This window comes from Taudactylus pleione, unplaced genomic scaffold (assembly GCF_031769625.1).
Source record: "Taudactylus pleione unplaced genomic scaffold, aTauple2 ptg000290l, whole genome shotgun sequence".
NCBI lineage: Eukaryota > Metazoa > Chordata > Amphibia > Anura > Myobatrachidae > Taudactylus > Taudactylus pleione.
Window position 1 is genome coordinate 1,879,418 of NW_028284692.1, and position 25,005 is coordinate 1,904,422.

Below are 25,005 nucleotides of genomic sequence, written 5' to 3' on the forward strand. Positions count from 1 at the left end.
TTGGGGTACCTGAAAATGGGTGCTAGCATGTTTTTATGTCTCTAAAGTTAACTTTTTAAAAATTTGAAAAAGCCACCTACTGCATGCACCTGCAATCCCAAAAACACCTGACCCTTCCTTGCAGCCCCCAAAGAAGCCTATTTCACTAGTTTTTATGCTTGTCCCACCACTTTTTACATTTTGACCCCAAAAATGACATCTTTTTTGAGGGATATTCTTTGGTTTTGTTGTTGTTGTTGCAGATTTGTCCTTTGGGGGGCTGTCCCAAGGGTTCTGAGTCTTTTCCCCATGTTTGCACCCCAGAATAAAGATTTTGCACTTCTTTTCACCTGCTATTCATTGATATTTTTTGCCGAATTCAATGCATTGAGTTTCCGCTTAGGTGAAATCGTCATGGAATTGAATTAGGCGAAAAGTTTTTAGGCAATATTTTCACCAAAAAAACCAGGCGAAAACTGAATATGGCCCAAAGTGATCAGCTTACAGTTACAAATATAATAATTAGATATCCTTTACTTAATGGCACTTTTCCATAGCAGTACTACTGTGTGTAATGTATGAATACAGTGTACATGTACAGCACCCATCCTAAATTTGCACCCCCCCAGGCAAATATTGGGTTGCGGATAAATCCCCTCCCCATTAGTAGATGTACTTCGTCCACTTCCGGGTGTTGGGTCTCTGCAGGCCAATCAGATCGTCGCAGCAGTAGCGCTGTACCGTTCCAAAAGCTACATAATGGGAAAAAGGGCGTGGCTAGGGCGGTTGCTAGGTGACAGTATCGCTGTGTGCACTGATTGGCTACAGGCGAGGTGCGGGAGGTGTGTCTCTGCGTGTCTGCAACATGGCGCTGAACAGAAACCATCTGGATGGCGGAGGCGTCGTAGTTAACAACAGCGAGAGGTGAGTGAGCACACGAAGCACGGACACAGAGGTGGCCGCTGTCGCCCTGTCACTGCAGCCGCCTGACACCCTCCGGGGTCCCCATAGCATCACGCAGTGTCAGTTAGGGCGGGTCTGTGTGTGATGGGCAAGGCTGCTGACCAGTCAGGGATCGCGGAGACTGTAATGTGCACCTGTACTGTCAGAGCAGTAGACCTACCAGCAGTTATTAATGCATTGCTAATGCTTACGCACAGGCACTGCAGTGCATGCTATATGCAAAATGTACTATGCGGTCTTCATAGTATTTGGCACAAAAAAAGTAAAGTGTTCTACAAAAGTAAAACTAATTATATATATATATATATATATATATATATATATATATATATATATATATAATATTCACAAGAAGGTCCACTTATTCAGCTTGTGGTGAGCTTACTGGAAGTGGTATTGCATTGGAATCACTTCAATGTTACTACAGCTTATTCTAATAAATGTATGATGTTCTGTGGGAAGGAATTATGGTGCCAATATCCCATGCTACAGAAGGTGCATTTATGATACTTTTGTAATTTCTTGTACTTATCAATTTTCATAGCTTGGTTTCTCCTCTAAAATTCAAGGAAAAGGTTCCTACACACTAGGCGATTTTTTTTACACGATCTGACGCATCGGAACGACAGATCGTATAAAATATGTCCTAATCGTGAGTGTCCACTCGTGATCAAGATGTCGATGGTCGTAGATCGCATCATCAGATCTTGCCTGCTGCAGGCAAGATATGAAAATCTCAGTCACGATGCGCTGGAATAGTTAGGATGCGCGATAGATCGTGGGCCAATTTGAATAACTTTTAACACCAAATTGTGCCCACAATTGCCGGGGAGCTGCCGGGGGAGAAATCGGACACGATATCGGATCGTGACCAGATCGCCTAGTGTGTAGGCACCTTAACAGTAAGGATTGCATTTGTTTTCGGACGTCTCAGTGTTTTGCACTTATAATAACCACAGTATTACTCTGAATGGGAAATTAATTCTATATGCAAGTAACCATCACTCTGTTTCTATAGCTCATTTTCTGTGTGTGTGATGGGATCTGAATAAGGCATGGCAGCAGCTCTTGGAGGTTTGTGATTTTGCAAATGTAGATTTTATAGAAAGGACATTGAACTTTGCTTTGTTGCCACATGTTGCACATTGATTGACTTGGTTTCTCTACCTGGGACAGGTGCCAATATAAACTTTGTTCCCTAAATTGAAGCAATTTGGAACCTCAGGCTGGATAGCTTGTGGACCAATCATACCATTGTGGATTTTTTGTTTGCTGAGCCATAGGTTGGCTACATTATACGTGCACTATGGGCCTGATTCACAGTGGTTCTCTAAGCAGTAGCAGCTGCGACTGTTGTTGCAGCCGGTGCTGCAAAATTATGCTAATGTAGCAAGAGGCATCTTTTGTAAAGAGACTCATTCTGCTGGCTTCTGTGATCCGCTGCTGTGTCCTTGGACACAGCCATCGGATCACTTGCGTGAACATCGCCCATCTGAGTAACCCTCAGGTTACTAGGGGTGGCCGGGAAAATCACGCAACCGGGGCCAGTAAAGAAAAAAAATGGGGGCAACACACCCCTATTTTCTGGGACCCTGGTGATTACCACCCCACCCCTAAATGTCAATCTGGCTGCGGCTTCTCTGACACTGTGACCGGAGCCGCAGCTGTATCACACCACATGCGCACGGTGGCTCTCGCACATGCCCAAAAATATCAGAGTTGTACACAAATCATTGGGTTTTCTGTACAACTCTGAATCGGGCCCTGTGAGCAGTATCCTGTCTAATACAAATTCTACAACAGTAAATGCTGTGGACTTCATTTAACAAGTTATAAACACAGTGCATGTGCATTTGACATTATCCCATCGCCAGCAGCATTAAGCTGCCGGCAACACAGGAGAGGACCCTGCAGATATGGGAGACACTGCTGGACCTTGCCTTACTTTGCCTAACCTCATCGGACAGGTAAGTGATGGTGAATACCTGCTGGGTAATAATCTGCAAAATTATGCTAATGTAGCAAGAGGCATCTTTTGTAAAGAGACTCATTCTGCTGGCTTCTGTGATCCGCTGGGTAATAATCTCACTGTGAGATGCTGTAATACTTAAATAATTATACCAGTGGTAACTAGTTTCGTTATTTATTGGAGCCCTAACAGTTCCCATTTTCTAGTGCACATGTGTATTCATTACTAACTCACACTTTAAAAGGTGAGGTGCATTTGTTCTTGACTGACCGAGGGGCCTATTCATCATACCTAAAATATCGAGGGAGGTAGTTAGGTTTAGAACTTGCATGGAGTTCTACCTAATTACCGGAGGAATTCATCATTCCTTCTCCCTATAACTATCTATTCCGAAAAGCTGTAACTTTTGCGATGACAGCTTTTCGGGAAATAGATAGTTTTCCCTGCCTGCTCTAACTTACCGCAGCTGCAATCCGTGCTGCGCATGCGCTGTTACAATCGTAAACCCAGCGCATGCGCAGCACTACTTACAGCTGCGGTAAGTTTGTGTGAACCCCCCCAACCCCTCTCCGCTCGCCTCCCCCAGTCCTGCACTTACCTGCCCGCTGCAGCGCCTCCGGCTCCGTCCTGCTGGTCTGTCATGTGGTCTCCCAGTAGCCCACAGTGCAGTTTAGGGGAAAAAATTTTTTTCTAAACTTTATTGTGTTCTGCTGGTAGAACACAAAGGCCCTCATTCAGAGCCGCTCGCTATTTGCGGTCGTTCGTTCTAAAACAAGGGGTGGCTATTCAAATGAACCGTTCGCTCATTGCGGTCTGTTCACGCCTCTAAGTCTGAACGAGCGAGCAAAACTTGCGGTTGTAATTTTGAAAAATACGCCCCCTTGCCGCTCGCACCATAGGTCATGTCCGCTATTTATTAGATTAATCGAGTACATCGAACAGCGTATGAACTGCTCGCTATTCTTGTGGCTGGTTTTTTCAACCGCTATTTTGCGAGCAGTTCTGAGTAAAAAAAAAACAAGTGACGTGGTCAATGACGCTGCTATATTAATTATGCACTCCCTTAAAACGCCCGTTTTGACCTTTAAGCACGCCTGCGTTCTAATTCCACTCCCCCGTTTTCAAACACCTTCCCCTGTTACCACCCACATACGTCTCCTTCTGTCACTCAAAATAGCAGGCATTCGCTATATAGCGAACAAACGATTTTCGTCCGCACTGACTGGTTCACGCATGCGTAATAAAATCCGTACGCATGCGCAGATGTGCGAACATCGGTCAGAACGAACGAGCGGCAGCTTATGAGCGGCTCTGAATCAGGGCCAATGTCAGCATAGCAGACGGAGCCAGAGGATGCATCAGAGCGCCGGAGGGAGACGACGGGGGACCTGCACAGCTGGAAGCAGGTAAGTCTGTCCTGCTATTCGCCACCTCACAGTGGCGAATAGTAACTCCATCAAATTCCGAAAATACATAATTTTTGGAATTTGATGAATACCATAATTTCCATATCCCCATACTAATGTATGGGGAGTGTGGAAATGAATGGAGGGGGACTTAGCACAGGAGATAACACTGATATCTACTTGCTAAGTGGCTTCATGAATACTAAAATAACGTTATTTAAGGAAAATGTCCTTAAAAACTTTATTTTAGTGTTGATGAATAGGCCCCACAGTCTCAGTGACCTGGAAAACATGAAGTCTTAGTGATCGTGAGAACCGAGTTAATTCATTCATTCCAGCAAGACTCTGGATATCTGTATACATATATATGATAAGAGGATGACAACGACACCAGGTGCTGATTGATTTTCCTCCTGGGCATATAGCTGTAATCCATTGGTAAGCAGGAATTAGGGCATATTTGCCCACTTTCTGGCTGCACCCACTGGTAGAAGGCAGCCAGGTTTGCACAGCAAGGGGTGTGCCAGCGGCATAAGTAGGTGGTGTGGTGGTGCAATCGCGTGGCTCCGCCTCCGCTATACAGTGCCAATATTACAGACATTGTAAAGTGTGTTGCGGGGCTACGATTATGGTGTGGGCCGCTGGTGGTGTCCGGCTCTGGAAGACTTGCCCATTCTTCCGGGCAGCCGAGTGCACCACCTGATTTTCAGGAGTCTCTCTGCCGTTCTGGGAAAGTAGTCTAGTATGATTTAGGGGCTAATTCTCAGTGTATGTAACAAACCAAATAAAGCAAGTAACTTTGCATCTTAGCAAAACCATGTTGCACTGCAGGTGGAGCAGATGTAAAATGTGCAGAGGGATTTATATTTGAGTACAAACTCCAATCTAAATTGCAGTGTAAAAATGAAGCTGTCCAGTATTTGTGGGCTACATGCAGAAGCAGCCAGTATTTACCCTGCATGAAAACACAAATATACTTCCACCCCTTGAATTGCTACATGGTTTGTCTAGGTTCACAGTTATGTGTTGTTTTTGCTTTTGAGTCCCAACTCAGAATCAGTCCCGTAGGGACATTTTCCCACGCATTACGGTAAGCAGATATTGTTTGCATTTCTATAGGCTGCGAGCAGGATCTGCCTTCTGCAGGTAACACGCGGAAGCTGTCAGGACCCTTTCCATTGGCTTTGGTGCATTATTGAATCTGCCCCTCAGTGGTCAATCAACATGGGTTAAAACATTCTCGCTCTGAGAACACCGGAATAGAATGCTATTTATTTTTGTTTCTAGAATCACAATAGCTACTTTATAACACTATCCAATAACTCCCAACATTTGTGTAGTTGAGTTCTGGTCAAATGCAAAATGATAGACGTGGCTTATGCACAAGGGGTCATGGCCTTTGCAGGAAATACCATACCTGCGAGCCAGGCACACGTTTTCGTCATGCTGGGGGCTGCTGGATAGTCCCCAGCAAAGGCTGGCACAGTGTTTGTCGATGCGTCCCCTCCAACCTCTCCCCTGCCAACAGGACATCGCTGCCCCAGGTGGGACAACGGAACAGTTGAAGAAGCTGGTCTGTCCCACTGAAATAGGAACAGTTGGGAAGTATGCTTCTTCATGCAATGTGGGTTTAAGTTTTTGTAGTTGGCGAATATATTGATAATCTTTTCAATACTTAGTTTGTAATTTATCCACCATAATTTGAATAACTCATTTCAATGAATTAAATGTTTTTGTGGATTATCCTTATAACTCAGAGCTGGACCGTCCTTGGCATCTCTGTATACTCACAGTTAAAGGATTTTTAATAGGGATGGATGGCCATGTATGGCCAAAGGTCCATAATTCTGACCAAATGTTAACAATGAACCACAGAAAAAAAGAGATTCCCTCCAGCACACTGCAGCAATATTAGCAAAAATACTTGAATCCTACATGATAATAGCAATTCAGAGGTATTAGTTGCATACATTTGCAAATATATGATTAAGCACCGGGCCAGCGTCAAGGCTCCTCTATACCGGTGTCCCTAACATTAAGGGGTTCACATCTGAGGCGCAGGGCAGCCCAAAGGAATCCAGCCAAGGACCACTCCCAGGGCATCACACGAAAAATGGAAGAAAGGTGATAGTGAAGTGTAAAGTATAGATGTGTCAAGATAATCAATACGTGTTAATAGAAGAAAGAATTAAAATTGCATAAATAATAAACAAACAAATAGAAAGGTGAGAAAAAAAATATCTATGTGAATTAAGTGGTGATGCCCTGAAAAGGCCCAGCCAGAGCAACTCCGATTGCTATTATCATGTAGGATTCAAGTATTTTTGCTAATATTGCTGCAGTGTGCTGAAGGGAATCTCTTTTTTTCTGTGGTTCAATGTAAACCCCGCCGTTTACAAGCACCTGGGCAATATCATTAAGCTGATGTGAGCGACCACCATACTTTACAAATGTTAACAATGTCACATTCTGTTTGACTTCTAAATAATTGCCTGTTGGTAAGAAGCTCATTTGGTGAGTGCCTGTTTGTTCTGCATATTTCAGGCTCAGGAGGCCCTTGAGCTGTCAGTGCACCCCAGCTGTGACATTGGTTACAAACAACAAAATAGGCAAACATATTCAGAATTGGATTGTTAGTTCTGTGGCCAGTAGCAGCTGTTCTCTGTTTTCTTTTAGTGTTTTGATGTCCTATGAACATGTGGAGGTTACGTTTAGTGACATGGAGAACACACCAGATGTCTTTCGAGGGACCAAGAAAGGCAGAGTCATACTAACCCCGTACAGAGTAAGAGCATATGGTTATGACTTATTTGCACATGGTGATCAGTGACACATTTGCATTTTATAATATTAAGTAATACAATATCTGTATTATGTACTCAGAAGGTCATATCTGAATTCCGCTCCAATGCTGTTACTCATTGTTCTGTGCTTTGTTTAATATATAATTGTACATTGATGTATGGATTATTCACTGTAGATAATGGGGTAAATTAGTGCATTCCATATAAAAATATCCTCAGCAATGCACAGCTTCATGTACACAAATGAAATGGGGGTGGTGCAGAGTGCACGTGACTGTTGGCATTCCCATTTTATCTGGGCTCTGCAGAAGTTTTTCAAACTGCTTGGAAGTGGCGGTCTAAGTACTTAGCTACTATGCTTTGTGAGATTTCTTTTGCAAAATCTGTTACATTTTGTAGACACTGCTTATTGGAAAGCACAGATAAAAGGCAATTTCAGGTCAGCTTACCAAAGATCCCCTTTCAGAAGAGCAGGTCCGTGTCATCTCCTAAGCATGTAGCGGTGGAACTGGTTGGGACCCACATATGCTCAGAAGAGAATTCTCTGTGAGCCCAGGAGGCTTGAGTGGCATCATTGTTTCCTTTATATATTGCTACGGTGCCTGTGTGCTAATGAGTTGTATAATGGGACTATACATCCCACCATGCCCTGCCACTGTTTTGCTATCAGGTCATGCTAAAACTTTAGCAGGGCATGCTGGGATATGTAGTTTAACAGGAGCTGGAAGGCCGCTTATTGGCCACCCCTGATCTAAAGGTTATCTTCTGGAATGCTGAAAGCCTTAATTAACCAATTAAACGAAGGAGGGTGATCTCACATGTAAACCACTGGGTTTCCTCTGCCTCTTTCATCCTTGAAGCATCTTGAATTGATTCTCATATCTCCGTCCCATACAGCTCAAAGTAGTTTACTCAGAGGTGCACTGTTCCTTCTCTCGCATTGACTACATTGTTTTATCTGACCATTTTCTTAAGCAATTAAGAAGTGTTGAACTACATGATATTCTGATCTCTGATCATGTCCCGTTATCTCTGTCCCTCTGTCCTACATCGGCACATTCTTTTAATCGTCAATGGTGGTTTCCTTCATACTTATCTGACTACGACTTTAAGACATTTTTAATGCTGTTTGGAGTGAATATTTAGATGACAGTATAGACCACTGGGAAACCCTGTCCTCTTTTGGGAGACTTCTATGGCAGTCTTATGTGGTAAGATCATTGGATACGTTTCAAGGAAAAAATGTGAAGCTGAACAAATTTATATTTAATTACATTAGACCTGGTCTCTGTTTTTTATACTTACACCACAAGCCCCTCAATTGATAACCTTAAACTTTATAAACAGGCCAAACAGCTCCTAGAATGTCTTTTTTATTAATCAAAGCACATAATTCCCTCTCTTAATAAACACAAATACTATCGCTGTTGAATGAGAAAACCTATGCATAAATACAATTATATTGTAGGTAGCAAACATCCTTCCACAAACTCCTTATCATCTACCTCTTCCAAAGACATACTTACATTGCATCAGGACTCCAAGGGGTAAATTTACTAAAGTGAGAGTTTTTAGAATTGGAGATGTTGCCCATAGAAACCAATCTGATTCTATCTATTATCTTTTAGAAGATGCTAGTTAAGTAGAATCTGAGTGGTTGCTATGGGCAACATCTCCACTTCTAAAAACTCTCACTTTAGTAAATATAGCCCCTATTGTGATCTTTATAGTGACTCTCCAGTTGACTTTGATCTTCGCTTTAGGCTTCTCAGAGATCATTCTCCATCTGTTGTTGGCCTCCCAGTAGGCACATTTGGAGGGTGAAATAACAGATTACATTTTACCATTAAACGTCTAGCATTCTACAAAACTCCAGGCCCAGATGGCCGTCTCAGAGATTAATACAAATTTCTCCATCATAACCGGGTTTCGGCTCTTCTAGAACTGTAACGAACTACTCAACATGAAACCCCATCATTTCCCACACTTTTACCGATTCTCATACTATACTGCTCCCGAAACCAACTCATAGCTTTGTGAAATGTAGATACTAAGATTCTATCCAAAATTATGGCAACAAGACTCCTGTTTATCCTACCAGACTTCTCATCTCACACCAACTAGGCTTTGTTAAAGGACAACATCATGTGGTAGGGATTACAACCACAATCGCAGCCACTGCTGCAGCCTCCGCTCATTCTCGCTCCCTCAGCTCATTCTCGCTCTGATGCTCTTCTCCTCAGCCTTGATACACAAAGGCATTTCATTCCATTTTATGGCATCATTTGTATGCAGTCTTGGAAGCTCGCGACTAACCCCTCTTTTATTGCCTAGATCCATTATTGTTATTGCCCTCCTACTACCTCTCTTGTAATAAATGGTATGAGACCTGATAGATTAACACTTCAGTGAGATACTCGGCAGGGTTGCCCTCTCTTGCCCCTCCTATCTTACTTGACCATGGAACTCCTCCTCATCGATATCCATCAGAACTCTCCCTTTTTGAAATTTCATCTGTACCCCAAAAAAATGGCCGACGTACATAGGAAAATAAATTAGAAATGTATTATTGGCCGTAATAAATGTATTTACGGTACTTAAATTGCGTTTATTGACTGTAATTTGCATATCCGAAAAATGATAGAAAGCTATTTTTTTTTCCATGAAATTACTGTTCCACGTAAATTTGGGGTACGTTGAAATGGGTGTAAGTATATTTTCGTGTCGTAAAAGCGCACTATTAAAAAAAAAAAAAAGTGCCTGCTGCAACCACGTGCGATGTTTAAAACACTTGATGTTTAACACAATTTAAAACACTCCATATTGCCGCCCCCCCCACCCCGAAATACCAGACACGTTTTCAAGTTTTTAGGTTGTTATATTTGCTCTAATCCCTCCTACTTCTTCTAATATGCAAAGATGTCCAACACATTACAGCTATTTTCCGTGGATTTCATTGGAAGGGAGGTCGTCCTCGTATCAGCCATGTAAAACTGTATCATCCAAGAACCTATGAAGGCATTTATTTTCCAAATTTTGAAAATTATAATCATGCTATCATACTACATCATCTCCGGGATTTGTTGCAGGGTAGTAAAATTTATTTTCGTTGGAAAAAAATGTCCTGCCTGGCATCAACATCTCTTTCTTTCTACACCAACATGATCAGGAGCTCTTGAGAGTTAGACATAACCCACTTCTCTGGACCACTGGATGGGTGTGGCATCTTCTACAACACAAATTATGACGTAATGCACATAAATCTATTTATTTGGCATTAATCGGTAATGATGACTTTGAGGGCGACATGGCTTTTTATTTCTTCAATTATTGGAGGTTTACTTAATGTTAAGGACCATTGATCTTAGACATTTGCAGAAGCCTTTAGTCAATTTACAGTTATTAGTTCCTATCCTTTAGCCCTTTTGCCAGTCCAACATTATACGAGCTCGTGATAATTATGTTTTCTCTTTCGTCTGGGCTGGGGGACACTGGACCATGGGTTGTAGGTGGGAAGGCGTGGATTTGCCACTAACACTGAAATCTATAACCTCCCCTCTGCAACCCCTGACTTAACTGTAAGTTTAGTGCCTGTGGAGAGAGGCACGTTTTTGCACCCTGGTTTAGCTTAGGGACTTTTTCCTTTATTTGTAATGTTATGTTTATTTTTCTGCCTGTGGTGCCCCAGAAGCTAAAAGGCTCACGTTTCCGAGTTCCGTTCTTCTTTTCGAGGAAGGGGAACGATTAGAGGTCAGGGGGCCAGAGGACGCTATTTTCCCAGTAGGGGTTCTGCCCCCCGGGTAGATTCTCTGGCACATTCAGGCGCCCGGTTGCTAGGGCATCTGAGAAGCCGAGTACCTGACAGGATCTCAGCCCATCCAGTCTCAGGGAAGGTAGGGGGCCATCACCTTCTTTTCTGAGACAGGTGGGTAGCTTCGGGAGTAGATGCCTGGGTAAGGGGCATTGTCTCCCGAGGTTATGTGATCGACCCAAGGGGCAGCCGCCACACCGTTTCTTCGCTACAGCATTACCCAGGGAGCCGGAGAAGAGACGGGCCTTAAACCAGGCTATCGGTTCCCTTTGTTCAGAAGGGGTTATAGTTCCTGTTCCACAGTGTCAACAGGAACAAGGGTTTTGCTCCAGCTTGTTCCTAGACCAGAAACCCAATGGCTCTAATTAGCCGATTTTGAATCTACGAACTTTGAATGCCAGCCTGTGGGTGGATCGGTTTCGCATGGAGTCGCTCCGATCAGTGATCCAGGGTATGTCGGCAAACGAGGTTCTGGTGTCTATCGACATCAGAGATGCATATCTTTACATACCAATTTGTGCGGGGCATCAGTCTCTACTCAGGTTCGAGGTTCGGAAGAGCCCATTACCAGTTCCTGGCTCTGCCGTTCGGTTTGGCTACAGCTCCGCGGGTCTTCACAAAGATCATGGCAGCAATGGCAAGCTTACTGCATTCTGAGGGAATAACGGTGATTCCCTATTTAGACGATTTGCTAGTAAAGGTGGATTCCGCTGTCCAACTTGAGCTCCACCTGGATCACACGGTGCAGATGTTACAGCATCATGGGTGGATACTGAATCTCGAGAAGAGTCACCTCAGGCCATGCCAACGTCTGTCGTTTTTGGGGGTGATCTTCGATACAGCACTGGAAAGAGTTTTCTTGCCCGAGCCCAAAGCCCGGGCCCTTCAGGACTTAGTCAGGAAAGTGCTGTCTGCCCCTCGGCCATCTGTTTGGCTGGGCATGAGGTTACTAGGCGCGATGATCTCTAACTTCAAGACCATCCAGTATGTCCGCTTCCATTCACGGATTCTCCAGTGGGAGATTCTCCGGAGTTGGACGGGACGCTCAGACGACCTTTCTTCTCAGTTGCTGGTTCTGTCAGACAGCACTCGTCAGTCACTTCGCTGGTGGCTGATTACCGATCACCTTCTCCAGAGTCAGTCCCTGGTGACTCCCAACTGGATTATTGTCACTACAGACGCGTGTCTCAGAGGTTGGGGAGCGGTGACGGAGAACCTCTGTCTCCAGGGGACCTGGTCGTCGTCAGAGATAGGTTTCCCAATAAATATGCTGGAGCTCCGGGCTATTTATCAGGCACTGTGTGGGGCTCAGGCCCTCCTGGCAGGCCGACCACTGAGGATCCAATGGCTTGCTTCACTGATAGTGACAGCTCTTTGGATCTCATATTGAGAGTCGACAGCAACTGATTCCAAATGCAAATGTCACACCTAGAATCAACTCCAGACCTTTTACCTGCTTAATTGATAATGAAATAACGAAGGAATAGCCCACACCTGTCCATGAAATAGCTTTTGAGTTGATAGTCCCATTACTTTTGGCCCCTTAAAAAGTGGGAGGCACATATAGAAACCATTGTAATTCCTACACCGTTGACCTGATTTGGATGTAACTACCCTCAAATTAAATCTGTAAGTCTGCAGTTAAAGCACATCTTGTTTGTTTCATTTCAAAGCCATTGTGGTGGTGAATAGAGGCCAAAATATGAAAATTCTGTCAATGTCCCAATATTTATGCACCTGACTGTACGTAAGACAGACTATTGATTCTCTACAATGCCCACAAACAGGGCGGGCCAGCCACAGAGCAGACCATTACAAAATGGCTCCGTTCAGTGATTTCAAGGGCTTACTCAGAGGCGGGGCGCCCAGCACCAGCTAGGGTGTTGGCTCATTCCACTAGGGCCGTGGCGGCCTCATGGGCAGCGTGTCACGGGGCCTCGGCTGAACAGATTTGCTACGCAGCTACCTGGTCCTCTGTCCACACGTTTGTGCGGTTCTACAGGTTTAATGTTTTGCCTCCGGGGATGCCCATTTTGGGCGTACAGTTCTACGGTTGGGCTATCTGAGCGTTCTCTCCCATGGGGGCTGCTTTTGAACATCCCATGGTCCAGTGTCCCCCAGCCTAGACGAAATAGAAAATAGAATTTTTGGGTACTTACCATTGAATCCTTTTCTCTGAGTCAGGCTGGGGGACACTGCGTTCCCTCCCTCACGCTCAGCTGTATTGAGTATGAGTTATGATTTTGGGTCGTATTGACCGTCAATCTCATTTTTATATTTCGGAGTGACCCTGTCACTGAGTATTGGTTATTGGTTCTCCTTACCAGGCACTTTTGAAGTTGTACTGAAGTCAGGGGTTGCAGAGGGGAGGAGTTATAGATTTCAGTGTTAGTGCCAAATCCACACCTTCCCACCTACAACCCATGGACCATGGGTTGTAGTGTCCCTCAGCCATAGTGTCCCCCAGCCTGACTCAGAAAAAAGGATTCAACGGTAAGTACCCAAAAATCCTATTATCGACTACTGATTGGTCCAACTCTCTAGATATTCTATTAATGACCTCTCTCTCACTATTAAAGCCATTTCTACCCACAATGTTTTCCAAACAAAAAAAAACGAATTGGCCATGAGACTATCCAAATGGGTGTGACGAAATGGCTTCCCCACATCCCCTTTTTATTTTTTTAAGATCCTGTAATTCTAAAAGCTTGTAATAATAATTGTAAAGCAATGAAATATAGTCCATACATGTCATTATTCCTTATTTTTTTCACCACTCCTATTTGTCTCCTTATTGGAGATTCACCATGGGCTTTTTATCCACACCTGCGTGTCCTAGATGTCTAGCACATACAGCTGACTGTTTTCACTGCCTCTGGGAATGACCAGTGATTATGGGTTTTCGGCTTGTGGTCAAGTGACATGCCGAGGCCAATTTGGTTAACTTTATCCCTTTCCCTCCGGAGTGGGCTATTACAGGATGACTTCCCAAGGGTCAGCAGATTTCCAGGGGAGGCAATTGGCAATTAGTGCCACTGGTAATAAATAATCCTACTGCATTGTATTTAGCCGACTCCTCCTGCTATCTAATTATACTGAGGGCCGTCCTCCTTTAAAATGGAGCGTCCTCCTGGACGCTCATATAGCTGTGGGTCACCACCCACAGCACATACGAGCGTGCAGGATGATGGTCGCGATGGTCTTGACCATCGCGAGTGCGACCAGAAGCCTGTGGTCGGGGTTTTCGACCACAAGCCCTGGAGTGATTTTGGCTCTATTAGAGCCAAAATCACTCCCACTGACATCACTAGTGATGTCAGTGGGGCCGCCTTCTGACGGTAGGCGGTCCCTTGGGAACGCCTCCGTCTGGCAGGCACGCCCCCGGCACGCCCACCAAAGGGGGCGTGCTGTCAATCAACATCGACAACACGCCCCCTTTGATCAGACACAACGAGCGAAGGAAAGTCCTTTGCTCGTCGCGTCTGGCGCATGCGCACGACGGAGCTACCTCCGTCGTGCGCATGCGCAGTGCACACCATCGACCCACTTGCGAGCGGACAGCCGCTTGCGAGTGGGTCTGAATGAGGCCCTATGTGTTTTTAAGTGATATAAAACCTTTTTGGGTGTTTCACAAGACATATGGTTTCTAATCTATCTATGTTGTAACACTGGCAAAGAGATTCACCAGACTTCCCCATGGAACTCTTAAATAAGGACCTGAAGATGGCGATAGCAGGAAATCATTTATGAAGTTGAGGATAAAGAATCTGGGTCTATTCATGTAATGGGATAACATTGTTTCACCCAACCTTGGAGGCCCATAAAGATACCATTAATGACCACCTGGTACAATGCCTCTATAAACACATATTGCATTTTGTTCACATTTACACATACAGTATATAGTGTCATACCTTTAAACATATATTTCTTATTCTGTTTCTGTGGGTATGCAGTCATTTAGTCGATATTCAGAATATTAACACTAATGTCGAATGGGTCTGCATGTCAACATTCACACTGTGGACAACTTTGTTCAAAATGTCAACATGCAGCATATCGACACACTTTTTTGGTGCCCTGTGCCAGAGAGAGCATTGGCGCCCCCCCCCGCCCCTTCATTTTTTAAGTAGGGACATAAAATAGAACACCTGAAAAAGGGCCAAGAGATAGGGGTACTCCTGGGGCAGCCAGGAGATGCTGGGGATAAAAGAAGAGAAAGCTACAAGTAAGACTGATAATAAACAAAAACAATTGACAGCCCCAAACAGTCCCCCTGCCCTGCGGTGCCCTGTGCCATGGCACAGGTCGCACTATCCTAGTTACGGCCCTGATTATAAGAATTTTACTTTAAAAAGCTTCCTTATTACACACACAAAATATTGTAAAGAATAATCACTTTCACACTTTAATTCGTGCTGTATGTGATCCAAGTTGAGAATATGCCAAGCTGCTCCCCAAAGCACTTTGTAATACAGGCGCCTCCTGTGTGAGGAAATGTGACCGCATGAGGACTGGAATTATCAGGTCTGCAGCTTCCATTTTATTAGCTTTCCCAACCCTGTGTGTGATGACGAAGCGCATTGGGGGGGGCGACTTGGTGCAAGTTTTATCACATAACACATTCATATTCCAGATGCTGGCTACAATAGAAGAGATCACTGTAATGGTTTACCACATTTGGTAAAGAAAGAGGTAGAGGTGGCCACAATGGACTAAGCCTATTTAATGTAAAAAAGTTAGAAAATGTAGCCCATAGCCTTCATTGCCCTATACTGTGCTGAATAGTATTATATTACTTTAATATGTTCTGAGTGTCAGTATCTATAACGCATTCAAAATGAAAAAAGCTGAACATTTGCTCCTGGCAATGGTAAAATATACATTTTCTTCTTCGGGGTCCATGGGGTCCACAGCCATTACGTTGGGTATGAATCCCGGTCACCAAACAGTTAATACAAAACGAGCTCTCTGCTCCCAGAATGCATCGGGCCTCTCATATACCCCACCCCCTGCCTCAGGTAGCCAGTTCTTCCTGTTTGGTGTGTACACCACATAGACAGTGGGACTGCAGGAGCAGTCCCGCAGACGAGTAAAAAAAAGAGAGTTTTGCTCTCCATCTAGGCGGGTGGTCTGAGCTGTCCTGGAAGCAGCCTTGCGTCTGATTGGAGACGCACCGGCCACCCGCTGCAACTACCTCCTCCGGCGCCGCACCGCTAGCCTTGGCAGGTCCAAGGTTAGGGCTTCGGCAGGGGCTCTCATGCCATGGACCGTATCCGGATCAAAGGGGATGGCAGGTAAGCGGGTGGTCGCAGCGGCTGCTGACGCCGGACCAAGTGGCGGTCCGGCCTCCGCCAGTGGGACTGGCCGGAGGTTAGCTGCAGTCAGGGACAGAACAGCCTGTCGTCTACACTAGACCGCCGGGATATGATGTTCCTGACAAGCCGGGGCTTGTGGCAGCGGCCATGTCAGTTTACCGGGCAGGTCCAAACAGTATAGGGGAGGTCCGCTTCCCCGGCAGCCCCACCCCCAATCCACACGCTAGTCCAGTCCTCTGGCTCAGCGGGGTGGGTTGCTCCTCCCAGCCTCCATATAGGGCAGCCAGCGTGTATGTCAGTTGCTCTCTGAACGCTGCTCCTTCAGGACGCTGGGCAGTCTCCCTGTATACCTTTCCTACTGCTGGTTCAGGCTTTTACAGGGCTCTATCCTACTAAGCCTAGCGCTGATTATAGTAGCAAGAGCTTATATGCGTATGACTCACAGAATGTGTTTATGCATGACATGTGATTGTTGTCTGTGGATACTGTTTCTTATGTAAAAGAACTGTAATTTCTGTAAACTGTCACTGTCTCTCCCCTTATCCCTTACTACAGGTGTGTGGGTTGAGAGTAGAAAGTCAGCACATATACACTCAGAACCTTGGCATAGTTGACATGTCTAAGGAGTCTGAGGGTCAGGTGGCGGGAGCCCCGTTGCTGATATCCTGTATAGCCTGCAAGGCAGGCTTATCCCCACAGGACTTTCTACAAAATGGGCTTTGTGGGAACTGTTTCAGACAGCCACCACACCAATTGAGTCTGCCTATTACAGGCCCTGAGCCTCCTTGGTCATCATTTTCTCAGGTTATGGCTCAGGTGGCGGAGCGGCTGGCTGCCCCGGCACCACTGGTTTGGGGTTTGCCTCAGCAGATGCATCCTATGCCCATGATGTGGCCGCCTTGGATGGACCCTGGTGCTTGTAAGGTTATGGCATCATCCTCGGGGGGTTTTCAGCCTCCTCAGGCTGTCAAATCAAAGCAGCCTAAATCCAGGCGCCATTTATCTTCTCACACAGGTGAGTACTCCAGCGCCTCCGAGGAGGAGGAGCAGGCAGAGAACTCTTCTCAGGAGTCTAGCTCCGAGGAGGGGGATGATCATTTTCCAGTAGCCGATGTCCCCTTTCTGATTAGGGCTGTGAAATCTATATTAAATATCGAGGAAGGGGATCCTCCGTTTACGAAGGCACCCCTGTTCAAACGCCAGAAAGTGGTCAAGGCAGAATTCCGAAAGTCTGAGCATTTATCAGAATTTATGGAAGAAGCGTGGGTCTGTCCAGATAAGAAAAGCCATCCTTCCAAAAGAGTGGCGCTTCTATATCCTTTTCCAGCAGAGGACTGTGCTAGGTGGGAGAATCCACCGTCACTTGATGCGCATATGGCGCAGCTGATTAAGCGCACCACTCTGTTAATCCCAGTGGCTTCACTGAAGGAAGCCATGGATAGGAGACTGGAGAGTTGACTCAAATCAATCTTCTCACTGGCGGGAACGGCCATCCGTCCAGCAATGGCTAATGCTTGGGTAGCAAGGCTATTGAGGAGTTGGTTAAAACTCTAGCAGAGTCTTTACCAGATGCCTCGAAGGAGCAGCTGGACATAATCTCCTTTATTAGAAAAGGGGCGTCTTATCTGGGAGATGCCGCCTTGGATGCAGGGATTCTTTCCTCTAAGGTTTCAGCGGAATCCGTGGTGGCACTTTGGTCCAGAATTGGATAAAATTGTAGCCTCCATGGCAGCCTCAAAGACGGCAGGTCTGCCATCAGCAGCCTTGTCTAAACTTAGACGGGTGTCCTTTCGGGGGTTTCGGCCACAGGGCAAGGCCAAGGGTCAGCCCTTGGCGAGATTTCCACCTAAAAAGGCGGGACCCAGAAAGCCCTGGGGGGCCGACTGCTTCGGTTCTCAGAGCCCTGGCGCCTCACGACGGAGGATGCCTGGGTTCGAGGAGTCGTCTCCCGAGGGTACGCTTTGACGTTTTGGAGGACTCCTCCTCAGAGATTTTTTGTTGTATAAACCCGCAGGAGGGTTCAGAAAGGGCTTTGGCCCTTCAGAAAGCAATTCTTGCGTTACTAGCATCGGAGGTAGTGGTTCCGGTGCCAGAGAATCAGTTCCGAGAGGGGTTTTACTCCAATCTGTTCTTGGTTCAAAAACCGAACGGGCCATACCGGCCCATTCTAAATCTGAGAGAGCTCAACAAATTTATTCGAGCCCCCGGTTTCAGGATGGAAACGTTCCGATTGATTATGTTGGCAATGGAGCAGGGGACTATATGGTATCATTGGATATACAGGATGCCTACCTCCACATACCAATCGCACAGGCTCATCAAAAATGTCTTCGTTTTTGCGGTAGGGGGGGAACATTTTCATTTCCAGGCCCTACATTTTGGCCTGTTCACTGCCCCTCGGTTGTTCACCAAGGTAATGGCGATGATGATGGCATGTCTCAGACGCCAAGGCGTCAGAATCTTGTCTTACTTGGACGATCTCCTGTTGCTAGGGCAATCCCTGCAGCAGTTACAGGATCATTTGGGGCTGACAGTAGCATGTCTGTACAGTCACGGCTGGATCATAAACTGGAAAAGTCGTCACCCTGTCCGTTACAACAGATGTGTCACTTGGGAGCAAGATTGGACTCTGTGGTGCAGAAAATATATCTGCCGGGGGAGAAGATTCTTGCCTTACAATCGCGAATACGCATATTGCTCCGCAAAATACAGATATCTGTTCTAGTGGCCATGCAGGTCCTGGGGTCGATGGTGGCCACTTTCAGGATGGTGGAATACGCTCAGTTCCACTGCAGCAATTAATTCTGTCTCGCTAGAACAAGGATTGCCGCTCCATCAGGTCTCAGTTGCTGCGTCTCTCTCCAGAGGTGCGTTTGTCCCTGTCCTGGTGGTTGCAGACAAAGCATCTCAGGCAGGGTCGCCCCTTTTGGGTGTCGGATTGGACATTGCTCAAAACCGACGCCAGTCTTCAGGGTTGGGGGGCGATGACGGGGTCACACACTTTCCAAGGAAAGTGGTCAGTGGCGGAAAGCCGGCTACCGATAAACATCCTAGAACGAAGAGCTATATTCAAAGCTCTAGTTCATCCCGGGGGTCCTGAATTGGGAGGCCGACTTTCTCAGTCGGCAGGAGATAAATGCAGGAGAGTGGGCCCTACATCCACAGGTTTTTCGAAACCTCATGGACAGGTGGGGTCTACCAGAAATAGATCTTATGGTGTCAAGAAAGAACAACAAGGTTCCCAGGTACGGATCCTGGACCAGAGATCTGAGAGCCGAGTTTGTAGACGCACTGGCAGTAAAGTGGCATTACAAGCTGGTATATCTGTTCCCCCCGTTTGCCCTTCTTCCCAGAGTCATCAGAAAGATCAAACAAGAGGGCACTACCGTGATATTAATAGCTCCGGCATGGCCGAGACGGCACTGCTTCACAGATCTACAGTCTCTCTCCATAGACACTCCATGGCCTCTGCCATTGAGACCGGATCTGTTGCTACAGGGTCCCTGCTGGTACCCGGATTTTCATCGGCTATCTTTGACGGTATGGCTCTTGAGGCCTCCGTCTTGAGGAAGAAAGGGTTTTCCGAGTCTGTTATACGGACGATGCTGAAGGCACGGAAACCATCCTCAGCTCGCATATACTATAGAATTTGGCATACTTTCTTTCAGTGGTGTAAACTGAAAAGGTATGACCCAGAGAAATTTCTGATCTCCAGAGTGCTTGATTTTCTTCAAAGCGGTCTTGGAAAAGGGGCTCCGCCTGGCCTCTTTGAGGGTACAGGTGTCTGCTCTTTCGGTCTGGTTCCAACAAAAAATTGCTCTGAGCCCAGATATAAGGGCTTTTTTTCAGGGGGTGTTGAGGATTCAGCCTCCCTTCGTTCCCCCGGTTGTTCCGTGGGACTTGACTCTAGTTCTGGGGGTTTTACAGGCTCCTCCGTTCGAGCCTTTAAATTCAATAGACATCAAGTGGCTAATAGCGAAGACAGTATTTCTTCTTGCTATAGCATCTGCACGTAGAGTGTCGGATTTAGCTGCACTTTCCTTACGTGCGCCGTTCTTGGTGTTTCATCAAGATAGAGCAGTACTTCATACTAGGGAGGGTTACCTTCCGAAAGTAGTGTCTAAATTTCATATTAATGAAGAAATAGTAGTTCCAGCGTTTCAGGGCACTAGTCTCTCGACAGGAGAGGCTTCCCTGGATGTGGTCCGTGCATTGAGAATTTATGTGAAACGCACGAGCAAATGGAGGAAGTCTGATTCACTCTTTGTGCTTTATGGTTGTCATAAGCGTGGCGATTTCATTGGCTTATACACAGGCTGGCATGCAGGTGCAGGATTCAGTAACGGCACATTCTACTAGGGCGGTAGGTCCGTCGTGGGCGGCCCGTCGGAGTGCTTCTGCTGAGCAATTATGCAGGGCAGCCACATGGTCTTCCATCCATACCTTTGTCAAATTTTATGCCTTTGACACCTTTGCCTCTCAGGATGCCTCCTTCGGGCGTAGGATTCTCCTCTCTTCCGAGAGTCAGGAGCGACCCCGCCCGTAGGGTTAGTGCTTTGGGATATCCCCAACGTAATGGCTGTGGACCCCGAAGAAGAAAATAAGAGTTATGGTATGACATACCTTTTGTTAACTCTTTTTCTTCGAGGTCCATGGGGTCCACAGGACACCCACCCAGACGCACCTGTAGTTCCGGGGGGGGGGTTTCCGGAAAATGTCTTCTCTTGAGAGTCTGGACTCATGAGTATGGGTTTCTTCTTTCTTAACCTTTATTTTGTCTCTGCCTGCTTGAGTTTGGTAATGAACTTGCTACCTGAGGCAGGGGGTGGGGTATATGAGGAGGGACCCGGTGCATCCTCGGAGCAGAGAGCTCGTTTTGTATTAACTGTTTGGTGGCTGGGATTCATACCCAACGTAATGACTGTGGACCCAATGGACCTCGAAGAAAAAGAGTTAACAAAGGTATGTCATACCATAACTTTTTTTTTTTTTAATATGCCATCACCTGGATGCTTAAATTACAATTATAGCTGCTAATGAGGTGTTACAATTAAATTTACAGGTGATATTTATTTCCAAAGGAAGGGACCCTATGCAGTCATTTATGATGCCCTTCTACCTGATGAAAGATTGTGAAATCAAGCAACCTGTTTTTGGAGCCAACTTTATCAAGGGCGCTGTGAGAGCAGAGCCTGGTGGTAAGAAACACGTTTATTGGTATTGTTGTTCTTGTTGATTTGTATGGTGCCACAATGTTCCACAGCACTGTAAACAGGATAAACATAAAACAGGGACATACACAAATGCAGACATGAAAACAAAGAGGGAGATTCCATTCTAATTGGATGAGGGCACAGCTAAGACAATAGGAGGAAGTTGGCGCAGTGGAGGTTGTGAGAGTGTATAAGTGTGGGTAGCATAGCGGGCAGTAGGTATGCTCTAATAAAGAGATGTGCTTTTAGAAAATGTTTAAAGATTTGAAGGCTGTGGAGAGAGTCTGATCAGGTGTGGTAGTGAGTTCCATTAGTCGGTAGCGGCACCAGAGAAGTCTTGTAGGCTGTATGAAGGGGTTGTGGTGTCTGTAGTTATTCTTGGATGGCGAGCCTTGACAATTATTTTCAACCATTTTCTATCCGTTATGAACTTTGAGACAAAAGTATATATTTTTTATGAACTAGAGACCAGAACTTAGTGTAATGCCACAGATTCTCCATTTTTGCAAATAACAACATATATGTAGTATTTGTAGGAATATACGCATTTATGGTCAAATCATCAATTTTCCTAATTGATACCTCATCTTATACTTCTAGACCAGGGATGGGGAACCTCAGGCCTGGGGGCCGTATAAGGCCCTCGGAATCGTTTGGTCTGGCCCCCTGAGCTTTTTTCTGCTAGGCTCATCTGGCTAGCAGGGTGCCTAGCAGTGGCGGGCTGGGCCGGGGGGCAGGGTGCCATATCTCCCCCGGGCCGGTAGACTTTTGCCTCAGTGAGGGCCGGTATCATATGACTGACGGCCGGGTGACAGGCAGAAAGTGCTCTCAGTCGCTCCGACTATAGCAGCATCAGAGCGGCTGGGCAGCACTCTCTGCCTGTTACCGAGCTGTCTGTCACCCTATGTCCTATGTAGCAGCGCTCCTTCCGAGGCCGCTCCGCTGCAGGGGCTGTGCACCTACCTCTGTGTCCTCTGTCCCTTCCCTCGGGCTCCTTCCTCTCCCCGGCTAAGGCCCCGCCCCCTCACCGGAAGGCCCCGCCCCCTCTCCTACCCTGACTGACTATATTAATCCATCACCTCCTGTCCCTGCTGAAGACCCCGCCCCCTCACCACGAGTCTCCGCCCCTTCACTGGTCTATCCTGTCTGTGTGATCTCTTCCTGTACCCTGGAGCTCCGCAGGGACCAGAGACAGAGCAGCCTTCCAGGCAGGTAAGTGCCAGTGGAGGTGTACATGTTTAAATGGCATTTGAGAGGGAAGGGGGGGGGGGGGGTGTTGGAATACTTATGCAATGGGGGGCTGTAGTTATTTTTATCTTTGGGGGGATGGGGTGTTTTAATACTGTCGGTGCTGGGGGTGATGTAATGTGTGTGAATGTGGGGGGGGGGGTATTATTATTTTGTGTGAGGGCTACTGTATATTCATAATACCTGTGTTATATGTGGGTCACTGATGATTTCTGCATAATCTGGTGATTACTGCGTTATCTGGCAGCCATTACAACGCTCCCTGATCAGGTGGTCACTGAGAACCTCTCTGCATTATATGGCAGTCACTGCGACGCTCCCTGATCTGATGGTCCTTGCGAACCTCTCTGCATTATATGGCAGTCACTGCAACACTCCCTGATCTGATGGTCTTTGCGAACCTCTCTGCATTATAGGGCAGTCACTGCGACACTCCCTGATCTGATGGTCACTGCGAACCTCTCTGCATTATATGGCAGTCACTGCGATATTCCCTGATCTGATGGTCACTGCGAACCTCTCTGCATTATATGGCAGTCACTGCGACACTCCCTGATCTGATGGTCACTGCGAACCTCTCTGCATTATATGGCAGTCACTGCGACACTCCCTGATCTGATGGTCCCTGTGAACCTCTCTGCATTATATGGCAGTCACTGCGATATTCCCTGATCTGATGGTCACTGCGAACCTCTCTGCATTATATGGAAGTCACTGCGATATTCCCTGATCTGATGGTCCCTGCGAACCTCTCTGCATTATATGGCAGTCACTGTGACACTCCCTGATCTGATGGTCCCTACGAACCTCTATGTATTATATGGCAGTCACTGCGATGCTCCCTAATCTGGCTGTCACTGCAACCTCTCTACATTATTTAAAGCACACCCACATTAGGCACACCTTACTTACAGAGGCTATTATCATGTGTCTTTTCTCCATTGCAATGCGCTGGTGGAGAAATCGGGCCACTTACTTGTGTCTGCCCCCCAGGCCAAAAGTTGCCAGCCAGCCCCTGGTGCCTAGAATGGCACCCTGCATCCAGAATCTATGCAGCAGTGCTGCTCTAGAGCGTCCTTAGGATGCTTCAGACGGTCACACCGCTGCCCTTACAGCTCCCTGGAGCATCCTCAGGATGCTCTGGGCATGGTTGTGATCACTGGCGATTGTGGCTCCGCCCCTTTGACATCACACAAAGGGGGCGTGGTATGCACCAGGCCCGCAAATAATGTTATACTTATCAAAATGGCCCTTGGCAGAAAAAAGGTTCCCCACCCATATTCTGGACTATTGCACCAAGTATTTGTATTTTAACAAGCGAGCGTGTATTTATAATATTTATGTCTTTTGCATGCCCAGTTGCTATTAAATAATCATGATGTTTAAATTATTTTTTATTTTATTTACATTTTGGATTGATTCATTTAATTGCCATTTATCACAATGAAATAATTCAATCTATTTCTTTTTATGCCTTGTGCCTCTATATTAATGCTCTATCTTAGAGGTGAACTGTGACAAGGAACCGGCTTCGTGTGGAGAGTCATTATATAGTTATTCTATTTCTGTGAGTGCAATGATAAACAGCCCACCGCATCGCTAAGGAGACATGACCGGTTACAGATGTGACTCCTCAAACATCTAAGTGTAAAAAAATGAATTGTAAGAAAAGCAATAAGTGTAATTTCAAACCTTCCTTATCCTATATATGCAGGTGGCTGGGAAGGCTCTGCCACATTCAAACTCAGTTTTCCTGCTGGGGGAGCTATAGAATTTGGCCAGCACATGTTACAAGCGGCCTCTCAAGGTAAGCAGTTTGTTTTCCACTTTCTCCTTCATTTCCTCTAATAATATGTAGTGATGGTATCCCTCACTATTTGCTGTATTTGATAAGGTCCAAGCAGTCATACAGCTGGGCCTGTGGCCTTTGGTGCTTATGGCCAATGCGGCTTTGCTGCTTTTTTACAACTGGTTGTCTCTGGTGCAAACTTGATCACCAGTAGATAGTCACATATAAGGATTACTGAACCCTATATAATATAACACAGGGTTTAGGAAGACTGAGAGAACCACTTAGATTGTGACCTGGTTATTAACCTTACTGAAGAACCGCTTTTACTCCTTTCAGTTCAATGAGCCATTAACATAGACCGTTTTATTTGATTATTGCAGGTTCAACAGTAATCTTTATTAGAATGTTAATATGCATTTCGAGTCTTTAAATACAAAACTCTGAATTAGTGCATAAAATTATAATAATATCCAGTGCTTACAATATTTATATGTAAATTAGT

At 45.9% G+C, this 25,005-nt stretch overlaps 1 protein-coding gene across 2 annotated transcripts in view; it reads left to right on the forward strand.

The window, feature by feature from the left end:
• The first annotated feature begins 782 nt into the window (after nt 1-782).
• WBP2 (WW domain binding protein 2) overlaps nt 783-25,005 on the forward strand; it is a 42,727-nt gene continuing 18,504 nt past the window's right edge. For both annotated transcript variants that reach the window (XM_088482684.1, XM_088482685.1), the window contains exons 1-4: nt 783-903; nt 6,994-7,102; nt 21,313-21,448; nt 24,426-24,518. In XM_088482684.1, the coding sequence (XP_088338810.1) occupies nt 845-903; nt 6,994-7,102; nt 21,313-21,448; nt 24,426-24,518 (397 nt within the window). In that variant the 5' untranslated portion in view covers nt 783-844. The remainder of the gene's footprint in view (nt 904-6,993; nt 7,103-21,312; nt 21,449-24,425; nt 24,519-25,005) is intronic.